General features: G+C 40.0%; 1 protein-coding gene across 2 annotated transcripts in view; it reads left to right on the forward strand.

The window, feature by feature from the left end:
* sema6bb (sema domain, transmembrane domain (TM), and cytoplasmic domain, (semaphorin) 6Bb) overlaps nt 1-12,767 on the forward strand; it is a 104,441-nt gene that overhangs the window by 65,955 nt on the left and 25,719 nt on the right. For both annotated transcript variants that reach the window (XM_057356846.1, XM_057356845.1), the window contains 6 exons: nt 1,106-1,225; nt 1,787-1,875; nt 2,678-2,895; nt 8,536-8,667; nt 8,750-8,899; nt 9,945-10,124. In XM_057356846.1, coding sequence (XP_057212829.1) covers nt 1,106-1,225; nt 1,787-1,875; nt 2,678-2,895; nt 8,536-8,667; nt 8,750-8,899; nt 9,945-10,124 — 889 coding nt within the window. The remainder of the gene's footprint in view (nt 1-1,105; nt 1,226-1,786; nt 1,876-2,677; nt 2,896-8,535; nt 8,668-8,749; nt 8,900-9,944; nt 10,125-12,767) is intronic.

Raw genomic sequence — 12,767 nt, forward strand, 5'->3', positions numbered from 1 at the left:
TAATTTAGTCTGTTTCAGTTTATTTAAAAACACACAACCTCTTGCATTAAAGGGATAGTTCACCCAAAAATGATATTTCTTTCATCATTTTCTCACGCTCTGACGCTCATGTCATTCCAAGTCTCAAGTCTACTTTATTTATAGAGCCCTTTCCACTACAAAGTAGACCAAAGGACTGTACAACCACAACAAAATAAGAAAATAACAACAAGATCAAACATAACAGAAAACAGGAAAAATTAAAGCAATTCATCTTACAAAAGTCAACAATTAAAAGCAGTAGAAAACAAGTATGTATATTCCAAACCTATTTGAGAACACAAAAAAGATATTCGAAGAACGCTGGAAACATTACTGGCCCCCATTGACTTCCACTGTATGGACACAAAAGCTCTGACATTTCTCAAAATATCATCTTTTGTGTGTCCCAGAAGAAAAAGGCATATATACATGTTTTTAAGGATGGATAAATGATGAATTTCTATTTCTGTGTAAACTATCCCTTTCATTTAAAACACATTTACAGCCGCAGTTGGTTGTTTTAGACATGACCACAACTCATCTCTGCATATTTCATGAAAACATATAGACAGTTCATTAAATGTCCCTGCTGTTATTCCTTAATTTAATTACATGCACAAGTATGCTTATGAACAATATTTATGTGTATCGCTTACTTAAATTGCACACATATGTTGTCCAGCACGTTCTCTGCACAATGTTACTATGTAACTACTTCCTGCCCTGTTGAACTAAAGGAAATGAACGATTTTTTAATATTCGAAGATGCATTACACTGTCAAAAGTATATTAAGACCATGTTTTTAGTTTGTGATGGAAAAAGTGAGAGTGTTCCTGTGTTTCAAAACCTAGTGATATTTATAACATCATAGATACTGTATACTACTGGCACAGAATGTAGCCGTCTCATATAAATACCTTGTTTTAGCCCCATTTCAATGCATTTGGAGAAGGCGATCCCAGAATGCATTGCGATGAGCTCAGTGAAAACCAAATCAAAGATGGTGGCTGAAGTGATGGAATGTGCAGTATTCACTAGGTTTTGGAACAAAGCTAGAATTTTTTCTGTGTGTTATTTCCGCAGAGGGGAATCTCTACACTGCAACAGTGACCGATTTCCTGGCCATTGATGCTGTGATATACAGAAGTTTGGGGGACAATCCTGCTCTCAGAACAGTGAAACACGACTCCAAATGGTTTCGAGGTACTAAACACATTAGTTGACAGGAAAGGTAGCCATTTAGAAGGATGTAATATTAATGTTGTTCTTTTGTGTGTGTGCGATAGAGAAAGCTAAGCTGTTTTTGTGCATTGTTGTTAAAAGGCTCTTGTTTACACTCGCATCACTGTCAGGGTCGATCGCTGTGTAAGGATCCGCATCTGAGTCAGCAGCCAACCTGATGTCAAACCCCTCCTTTCCTCGACCCCTCCCTTCCCATCATGCTTTGCTGCTCTACCCTGATGTGATCTCTCGCTGATGCAGCAGTTTGAATGAAAGCAAACTCTGTCCTGATTCAAACTCCTCTACTCACTCCCTCTTTTCTCTGTCCCGGGTCACTTTCTGTCCCAGAATGTCCTCTTTTTGCTTTTTTGGATGAGTGTGACCTAAAAGGCGAATGAATGTGTTCAAAGCAGCCTACTGGAACTCTATGTAGTATTCAGATTAGCACTTAGAAAAAGCATGTGATCTGAGAGAGTAATAGATTAGAATAATTGATCCTAAACGGGAAGTATTAAAGGTTTGGTTCTTTTTGGTCTGTTTCAGAGCCATACTTTGTGAGTGCTGTGGAATGGGGCCCGCATGTCTACTTCTTTTTCAGAGAGATGGCCATGGAGTTCAACTACCTGGAGAAGGTGAGAGACAAAACAGATAGTTTTGCCCATTGGTTTGTCAAGACACCTTCAAGATTTCACATAATCTCATTCAAATAAAAATGTTATATGGACTATGAATTAGATGTAATCAAGCTCTATACACAAAATGGGAGTTATTAGAAGCTTAGTAGTAGATGTTCAGAGAGGGAGAGGGGGGAAGCAGTGGGGGAGAGTCATCTGAAACTGTAATACAGGAAGTCCTATTATGCAGTATTATTAAAATGTCAATATTAACTACTGTATTTCCAGTCCGACAGCAGCGTGACCTTTTCTCATTGTGACCGTTTTTCTGCTGTATATTCAATTTGATAATCATTCCCTAAAGTATTTATGTTGTTTTTGGGGCAACAGAAATACAGCCCATCATATCATTTACTGAAAACTGAAAAAACACATTGACAAAATAACAAGGCTTCTTTTATCTGAAAATTTGCAATGCAAAACATATGCAGCAACAGAGTTTTGCGTGCACAAGCATTTTCTGCTGCCGGACCTCACGGAGAACAAAAACCCACTGTGCTTTCGGCTCTTCTGAAATCGTTCAGAGAACCCATTTAAAACAATTTTGACATTTTCATGAATTGCTTTTATTAGCTTAACCATTTTAAACAAACCAGCTACATGTTTCCAGGATATGCGTAAAATGCACAAAGATTGGGGTTTTATAACACCAAACAGTTGTGTATCCTTTTCTAATTAAGATCCAGATGCTTATGATTCTTTAAATGTTGAATTTTTGTATTTTAAAACACGTTTTCCCCCGCTTGTGCACGCACGTAAGGTGGTTGTGTCTCGTGTGGCACGAGTGTGTAAAGGAGATCAGGGTGGTTCACAGCGCGTGCTGGAGAAACAGTGGACGTCTTTCCTGAAGGCACGGCTGAACTGCTCCATCCCAGGGGATTCACACTTCTACTTCAACTTCCTGCATTCCACCAGTCCCATCATCCGCATGCACGGCAGGGATATCATCCTCGCTGTCTTCTCAACGCCGTCCAACAGGTACGTTGTGGTCGTTTTTAAATGCTACAGGCAAGCATTTAAGAAACCGGTGATCTACAGCGGTAAAAACACGAGAAAAGTACAGACCGCTCACAGATATCTGATGCATATTGCACTGAAATCACAAGCTCCAATCTGATTGGCTGATTTCCAGTTTCAAAGAGTCATAGTGCACAGGTTTATCAGTCTTCTGAGAAATAAAGTTGTGTTTACGAGTTCCCAGTGCTTCTGAGGAAGAACAAGTCACAGGATTTGCTAATGTTTGCATGGTTCTTGCCATTAAATCAGTGAAAGATATTCAGAGATTTGTTTGAAACACTTAGCATCATGTAAGCAAGATATCATATATACAGCAGCAGATAATATTAGGAGACCATTCACATTTTTTATTTCATCAGAATTTCTAGATATATTGTGGCCATTCCAGTCCAATGTGTGTTGAATTTCAACAAAATTAAACCTCAGGAATGACATACAGTAAAGTCATCCAACAGCAATGTGAAAGACTGACATGACAAGACGCATGAAAACTACATATTTTCTGTTATTTTGACCTGTTTCTCCTGTTTTCATTTTCTGCAAATAGAAATTTTCAAATTTTCAAAATAGAAATGTTCTTAGTAGTTCAGAGCATAACAACAAAAATAATCATTTTACCTAAACGCAATAAATAATAAATTCACAAAAACTTCTTCTCTTAAAAATCTCTTAATTTTTTTGCGGCTGTATATTCTATACTTACAGTAGTGGCCAAAAGTGATATTCATCTTTGGATAATTTACATTTTTGCTTTTTAATTAAATATTTTGTTAAAATTAAAATGCATTGAAAATTTTGTATGCATGTTACATTGTTGTGTTCAGAGTACAAACTGACTGGAGCTCAGATCTGAGAAGGATTTGAGGAGGCTTGGCAAAAACAATGTGCAAACTTTATAAACACAAATATTACCACAAGAGAGTATCAGTAATTAATAAAAGACAAAATTGTAGGCCATGTTTGATTTTTCCTGTAAGCTTTTTGTTTTTCTATGCATTTTTAATACTGTATATTAGAATAAACCACAGTATCCTGGATGCGCTGTGGTTTAAAAGTTTTGTGCGTTTTATACATATTTTAATAGTTTAATCGAACCCAAGGAAGCATTCAATGTAAATATTGCACCAGAATGTCCCAGACATGTTAATGGCCACTATTGTATACAGTAGGAAAGATTTACCTGCTCATAACTGTGATTTGTCACATCATTCAGATGGCCTTTTTATGTCCAGAATGTGCACCAGATGTAATACCAATAGTTTTATGCTAACAACGACCCCATTCCAATCAGACAACGTATCCCTTGAAAAGATCTCCCAAATATAGCGCTTCAGCAGCCTCTTTGATAGACAGTTGAGCTGGAAATATCGCAGGCTGATGGTGCCAGCTGAGTGCTGGGAAACGGGTACAAGCGCGCTGGGTTTAGGTTGTCCTGAGGGATTATGGGTGAAGAACCACTGAATATAGAGCACTCGTGCGATTATTGGGAATGTTATTGCATGGTTTCAGCGGCATGTAGAGAGTCAGTACAAAAGAGGAGGTGTGAAAGATAGAGACGGATGGATGAATGAGGATAGATGTACACATGCTTGACAGTCTGTCAGCAGTGCATCACACATAGAGAGGAAAGCAACAATAAAACATATATTTTGGGGATCAGGAAGCAAGTGCATGTTTTGACAGATTTTGCTGGAAATAATTACAGGAAGCAATGTGAGAACAGTCGAGAGGGAAAACTGTCTGGAGGAGGCTTGAGATGGGAAAAAATAATGACTACAAGAGGACACGGGAATGTTTTGCTGAAAGATCTGCTTTTATTTTATTTTACAGATCTGGTTGCTGTATACAATCTTACCAATGTGTGTGACTAAGGTCTGCGAGTGTGTATGCATAATGTGTGCATGAGCGTGCGTGATGGGTGATATCTTTGTGAGACCGGTGTGTGTGTGTGTGTGTGTGTGTGACAAATGAGGAGAAATGGAAGAATCTCTGATGATGAAGAAAGGGCAAGACTCCCAGCATGCAAATGTGTATGTGTGTGTTTGTGTATGAGTGTGTGTTAGAGCAGGGGTCAAACCTTAGCAAATGCCAACTCTAATAACATCTTGGTCTGCTAATGGCTGCTGTGGGGGGCGGTCGAGGGGGATAGAAGAGTATGTGTGTGTGTCTCCCCAGTCACTCAAGGACGAATGAATGAGGAAGTCAATAATGGGCCACATCTGCACCCCTACCACTCCTTCCTGTCCTTCAGAGGAGTTAAAGAGGTAGTTCACCCAAAAATTAACATTTGCTCATTATGTACTCACCCTCATGTCATTTCAAGGCTATATGACCTTACAGGGGAAATTTTGAATCACGTGCTTGGTCATTTTTGTATACTTTTACAGTGAGTGAGTATTGAAGTGTTTGAAAAAAAGAATGCAAAAGCATAAAAGTAACATGAAGTCTACACAGTTTTTAGGTGAACTGTCCCTTTAAAGACCGTTTCATCAACTGCGTCTTATCTGTGAGTGCTCCTCTCCTCCTCTCTTATCCTGAGGGCAGGGGATCCGCGGAAGGCTCAGAGAGAGATGGATGGCGTACACGAGCACTGAGCGCCTCTGTGATAAGACGCCGGCGAGGTGCGGTGGCGGGGAGCTCCCAGCTGAACAAGCATTCCCGTCTGCAGCTGCAGTCTTCTATAAACAGCGCAGGGGGCTTCGCTAGCCTGCCGTGAGGATGTGTGGTCTGTTAAAGAGCTCTCAGACAAATTGCCTGGACTGGTTAGCATGTGGCAGACGCAGCAGCAGGGGAGGACTATGGGAATGAGAGAAGGGCATGTTGGGGATGTGGTTGAAATGGGTAGAGGCATTATGGGAAGGAGTGTAATCAAGTGCAGATTGTCTCAATAGGCCTGACTTATGCTCGGATGAACTGTCTGTGGTTCACAATAGTATTTCTATAGAATTTGTTCACCCTCTTGTCATTTAAAACCTGTATATGTTTTTCCCCCCTGCAGAACATAAAGGAAGATATTTTGAGAAATGTCTCAGCGGTTTTGTGTCCATACAATACAATTTTGTTACCAACAGTCTTTAAAATATCTTCTTTTGTGTTCTGCACAAGTCGCACAGGTTTGGCAATGGTTTGCATGGTAGTAAATTATGAAAGAATGTTCATTTTGGGGTGAACTTTCCCTTTAAATATTTTTTTAATATGTTATGAATATTCAACGCTTATTTTCTAAGTGATCTGACAGAAAATGTAAAAATTCATCCAGACAGTACGATCTTATAAAATAAGATTTCCAATTAACGCCATAAAGAGTTTTACAGCCCTATGCCAGAAGAGAAGTTTTTAGCTGTGCATGTGTAGTTGAAAGCAAATATATTTAAGAATATTGAAAAACCAAACCGAACCCCATACAATGAAAAATTAATCTCATAAGTGTTCTTTGATTAATCGAAGAACCATTAAGAAACCTTTATTTTTAAAAGTATACATGATAAAATACATTCCTAAAAATGAATGAAGAATAGTCTGTGCTCTGCAGCCAGCCTGTTCCCTCTCCAGAAACCTTGAGGCCGAAAAAGGTGTTTGCATCTCATTTGAGCTCCTGAAGCTTTTAGGTGTGGGGCCGTGGCTCCAGGCAGGACATGAGTAATAGACTGGAATTGCTGTAAATGAGAGGCTGCAGGTGAGTTAAATCATCCTCTTAGTGGATTCTTGGTGAGTGCAGGAGGACGATGCAGAGTTCAGATTGAAGGAGGAAATGAAATGAAGCCAGACTCTGCTGGAGAAGCACACACACAGAATTGGGCCAGCTGAGGACCATTTAAAGAGAGAGTGGAGACAGAGAGGGCTCACAAAGGTTGAAAGAGCAATGGAGAAGCCATTTGACAGAGAGAAGATGAGATACGCAGACCCACATTCTCACGGGGAAACTTTTCGGCTCAGTTTAGCAAACTTATTAGTGCTACCATAAAGGAACGTGGTGAGATTTCTTTCAATACAGCGGTGTTGTATGACAGTACTTCCTAAGTAAATTGGTAATCAAGAAAGATAGAATATGGAGAGAAAAAAGGAATGAAGGAATGAAGAGAAGGAGAGAAAGAGAGTTTGAGCTTTCTTTTGTAGAAAGAAAAAAGAAAAAAAAGAAAGAGAAAATACTTGGCATACAATGGAGTGTATGCACACGGGACCATGACGTATCATTGTTCCCTATGGCGCTGGATGCAACAGCCTGGCTGAGATTTTAGCAGAAGTACGTCATCGACCCGTATGCATCTACCCCATTGTGTAGAATATGGATATTTTATTAGATTAAGGCAAAATTTGTTAGGTTTAATAGCCATAAATCCAGTGATGTCTGTTAAAAATTAAAATTAAAAAGAGAAGACACCACACTTCCCGAGGAGAGCCATTGCTGCAGCCGCTCACCTGTCAGGCCTTTTAGAAGGTCTGCAGTATGTCGGGTTGATGACATTGATGAGTCTGAACTCTCTCAAGCTGAGATGACTCTAATGAGGTCTGCAAGAGGCCTTGTCAGAAATGACTTGACTTGTGTTGTCACAGCGGTCAAGCTCCTCAATCCGTTGAGCTTTTGGACAGCTTCAGTGCTGTCAATCAGTAGGTCATCCTCATCAGCGGTCGAGCCTACAGCTTCACACACAAACCCAGCGCACAGTGAAATGGACGGACAGATGTGTCCCACAATGCCATGGGAAGCCTCTGCTCTCCCTCGATTCTGTTCCTGAGGTTTATTTTACAAACCCAGCAGTCCACACTTAAAACTACACAAAGCCAGATCAGTGTGGCCAACTTTGAAGAAGAACTGTGACACGCAAACAAAAGGCTGAGGGTGCGTACTTGAGCATATCATTTAGAGATTTGTTAAACCCTTGGAATGCACCCACAGAGAAAGTGGCGTTCTGGAGTTTTTGGGGCACCTTAGTTGATGACGTGAGATAAAGTTCTCCGATAAAAATACAGCTGTGGTTTCACTCAGAGCGTCTGACAGTGCCAGGAGATGCTGAGACAGAGAGATGGTGCGGTTCATGTTTACGCCCACATCTCTCTGAGTCACTCTGTATGACTCTCTCCTCCTCTTAAGCAAGTCTTTGTGATGCTGAGAGCTGTCACTTCACAAGAGACGAATCACTGTACTTCAGGGCAGTTTAAAGCAGAGAGAACAGAAAGAAAGAGGGGTGTTTAACTGAGTCTTTTGTGTGAACATGCACAAATACTTACCTGCTAATCTTATATGCACATACAGCCCTGTTGCACATTATACATCACGCTTCAGTGTTTGTGTAGCTACATATTATACTGGCAATATATCTTGTGTGGATGGAGAAGGTCAGTGAGTTTGAAGTGCTTGTCAGCTAAGGTTTCCTGTGACAGCACTTGATAATGTAGGTCTCTGCTCTATTTGCCTTGAAATGACTGTCAAACGGCTCAATGTAGTCAAGGCTGATGTTGTCTCCAGTGCGTTTGTGATAAATGAAACCTATTTTGTGTTCCGTTCATTGATCTTTCTGCACACAGCCATGTTATCGAATAAAACCGAACAGGTTTAAGAATGTGCCATTATAGAAAAATGTCATGTTTTTTTTTTTGCAGTATTCCCGGCTCTGCAGTGTGTGCCTTCGACATGGAACAGCTGGCTGGAGTGTTTGAAGGCAGATTTAAAGAGCAGAAATCACCCGAGTCAATATGGACACCTGTTCCAGATGAGGTGGTGCCTAAACCAAGGTACCAAATGAAATGGTTTCATATCGGGGAAATTTGCAGCTTTAAAGAGAGTTTCATAACGTGGCTGTTTTTCTTTTCTCAGACCGGGTGGATGTGCTATTCAGGGGTCAAAGTTCAACTCCTCCAACTCTTTCCCAGATGACATGCTAACCTTTGTCAAGACTCATCCATTGATGGACGAAGCTGTCCCATCGCTCGGTCAGAGACCTTGGATTGTTAGGACTATGGTCAGGTAAGGACGAACTTTCTTTTTGTCCAAACTAGTTTTCCTGCTTTCCTTTCCATTAATTTACTGATGGTCCAATGTGGATTACCAACTCCAGCCAGCTTCACCAACATAGGCTACCAGGTTGTCCTCATTTCTAGAAGTTGATAGTCTATCTAGAACGGCTTCGGGACAGTTAATAACCCTAAATTACCTGCTTCAAACAGCTAGCTTGAGTAGCTGGATATAGCAGGATTTTTCAGTAAACTTTAAAGGTGCAATGTTGAGATTTTAGCGGCATCTAGCGGTGAGGTTGCGAATTGCAACCAGTGGCTCACTCCACCGCTCACCCCTCCCTTTCGAAGCACTATGGTGACTGACACGGGACAAATATTTCATCATGTTTTTGCTTCTTTGCCGTAGTTTACGGCTACTGTAGAAGCAACATGTCGATTTCCAGGTAAGGGGACCTGTGGTGTATGTTGATAGAAATAGCTCATTCTAAGGTAATAAAAACATAACTCTTCATTATGTAAGGTTTTTATACACCTTAGACGACATGGTTATGTATTTGTATATTTAATTTCTGCCAATAGATCCTCCTTAAACTCACATATTGCACCTTTAAGCAATGAACACATATGCTTTACCTCAGGATGGGATTCTTTCATCTTCACTACTCCACGATTCACACTCTCTCTCTGAACATCTGACTAGTAAACTACCACGTCTGCTAGCATTAGCTTAGCGTCTGTCAGTGTTCAGGGTACCAGCAGCTGGGGTTTCACAGCATCCCACAGGGCACAGGACGAAAAATTATAGTGACAAGTTGTTTGTGTAATTTCAAACCCTGTAGGAAATCATCTTATTTTAGAAAGCTGAATCACTGAGACTGTGCCGCTGTCCCAAGATGTGCCAGTTTGTCTCAGTTATGCAAATTGTTCTTTAGATTTGGGTGATTTGCTATTTTGGCTGCAGGGTTTGGTTCATTTTAATGCCTCTTTTACTCTTTGTCTCATCTGAGTATGAATAATGTTGAAAGGTCTGTTTGGATTTTATATGTTTTTTACAGAGACCAGCTGAATAAAATGGTGGTGGACACGAATGCGGGTCCCTATGGCAACCAGACACTCCTCTTCCTGGGTTCCAGTCGAGGCACCATCCTCAAATTCCTTGTCACTCCAAACAGAGACAATACAGTTTCAAGTAACAACATATTCCTGGAGGAACTGGAAGGCTACAACCCTGACAGGTACTGAAGAGGTTAATGTTGAAACATCATTTTATGGTAAATATAACATGTTGAAAGACCACAGGAGGCAAATCGTATCATTTAAACAGATGGGGTATTAACTGGTTATTATCTCTTGCTGAAGGCGGTGCAGAGTTTGTAAGCAACATTTTCCATGGATACAATTGTGTCGGCATTCTTAAATGGTTTAGTCTGGTTTTCTTCTCATTCTCTGTATCTCTGGCTCTCTAATTCAAATCAAAACACATTTTTTACACACCAAAGTAAAAACACATGGTGTAAATAAAGTGAAAGTTGTCAGCGGGTTTTTAATTTCCAAATAAACAAGGGATTTGCTGAAACAATAAAGTGACAAATGTGAACATAAACTAATCTCAATCTCCACACTGTGTAAATCAGTGAAAAAAAAATGTAAGCTAAAAAGTGAACCAAATTGGCCCTGTCTTTAAAGACATCATTTTAAAAATTGAATGTATAAGTAAATAAAATACGTCTTTACAGTTTTTAAGGCTTGTGCATGTGTGTTTGTGTGTAGGCCTATATGCTGTATGTATGTACTGTATATACCATATGTCCCCACAAGGATAGTACCAGGAGTTTTTAAAAAAAAGATTTATGGGCTTTTAATGACTTTATTACGACAGGATAGTATAGAGCAGACAGGGAAGCTTTAGGTGGAGATAGGGGAGCTGGATCGGCATAGGACCCTCTGAGACCGATATCAAACTTGGGGTGCCGCGAGCGCATTGGTGCTATGTGTCAGTGCACTAACCATGAGGCTGTCAGTGCCGATGTCGTACCAGTTTTTTGCGTTTATTTAGATAGAACTGTGGGAGAGAGTACAGTAAGCGAAGCAGGAGAGAGAAGGGGGGCGGCATCGAGAAAGGACCACGACCGGGATTCCAACACGGATCGCACGGAGCCACATGTCGCAGCACTTGCCCACGAGGCTAACTCCGACAAAAAGTTATTTTTAACCTTGTGGGGATATTTTTTAGTCCCTATGAGGGAAATGATTTTTTTATTTGAAAATGTAAAAATGCTGAAAGGTTTGTATGAGGGTTAGCTTTGTGGGTAGGGAGAGGGTTAGTGGATAGAATATACTGTATGGTTGGTACAGTGTAAACATCACTAAGTCTCTTTTATTATTTCATGTTTATAGGTGTGTGTTTAACAGTGGTGGCAATGTCATCACAGCAGGAATGCGTTAATCATAAGAGTGTAGGTGAAATAATCAGATCAGGCTTACTTAACCTCTGCCGCCTCTCATCACACGACTGTAAGATGGTAAATCATATGACACACGTGGGGTCTGGAAGGTCAGCAGCAGTCGGACACTTTTTAAAGTGGCCCTTTCATCGTCTGTATCAATTAAACCACAGTAACAAAGCAAAAAGAGAGCAGGATTGGGGTAGTAGGGCTTGAATGTTAATTGATGCAAGATCTCAATTTTCGACGCCTCTCGTTTTTTTCTTGCTCTGTAACATCTAAGTTGCTTGGCTTATTTCAGCCTAATTTTTCTGTTGGAACTTATTTTCTGTGATCTAACTATAGTGGTGATTCATTTTCATCTCTTCTGTTTCACTCCTCGGCTCATATGTGTCAAGAGAGGCTGTTTTTTACGCTTAATTCACTTTAAACCTGCCAGTCGCACCTCTTTATCTCACCCTCTCTCTTCCTGCTTCGCTCTTCATCGCTTGTTTTGGCTGCTTGGAAAAAAAGGTGCCGTAGGGCTGCAATGATTCATTCATTCAGACTTCTTTCATTTTTCAACGTATATTTTTCAGCCTGTGCTTGATCTCATGGCTTATTCACTCTTGAAGGTGTTTGCTACGTGTGGCTCATTGCAGAAAGTACTAATGATCTCTCCGCGCAATCAAGGCTATTATCGTAAGCGTTTCAATAACCATATGTATGCGTATACTGTATGTATGCAAACAAATGTGAGTTACAGCCAGCCTGCCAGGTGCTAGAGTGATTCTTCAGCGCTAAGTGCTTATTAAGTTTAAAGCATAGAGGAGTGGGTGGCTGCCAGGCTCGCAGATTTCAATCAGATTGGTTGACACACATCTCCGAGCTTTACTCTTTCTTTTAGTTTTTTATAGGATGAATTTAGACTGTTAATTGGAGCCAAATCACAAGTCTGTTTACTCCAAGAATGATGACTATAAATGTATAAACGTAACTGTAAAGTGTTTGAGTTTGAGAGAATAGATGAATATAGAGGAACAATTTTGTTAGGATTGCCCAAATTTTTTTATCTGAGGAATGATTGAAACATTGACTGCTAATCAAAATCCATTCAGCTTTTAATAAACAAAACATTATTATCCATTGTTGTGATCTATGCTAATAATGTTGTTTTTAGTTATTGTTCTTAAATAAATTCTTGATGAAAATTTTTGTCAAAAATATTCAAGGTGGGAAGTGCAAAAGACAACATGATATTTATTGTTGCATATGCCATATTTGATTTATAAACTACAGTTGATGTATCTGCAGTGACTATGTCGTGGTAGATTCTGTTAAACAACAAAACAATATATTGTGTTAGACTAAAGCGGTATCAGACCACGTGCTGTCTAAACTTTGTTAATTTTATGTTTCAGCCAAGTCGGCCAGCTTCAAAGTGTGTAAATAGTT

This window comes from Triplophysa rosa, linkage group LG17 (genome assembly GCF_024868665.1).
Source record: "Triplophysa rosa linkage group LG17, Trosa_1v2, whole genome shotgun sequence".
Lineage (NCBI taxonomy): Eukaryota > Metazoa > Chordata > Actinopteri > Cypriniformes > Nemacheilidae > Triplophysa > Triplophysa rosa.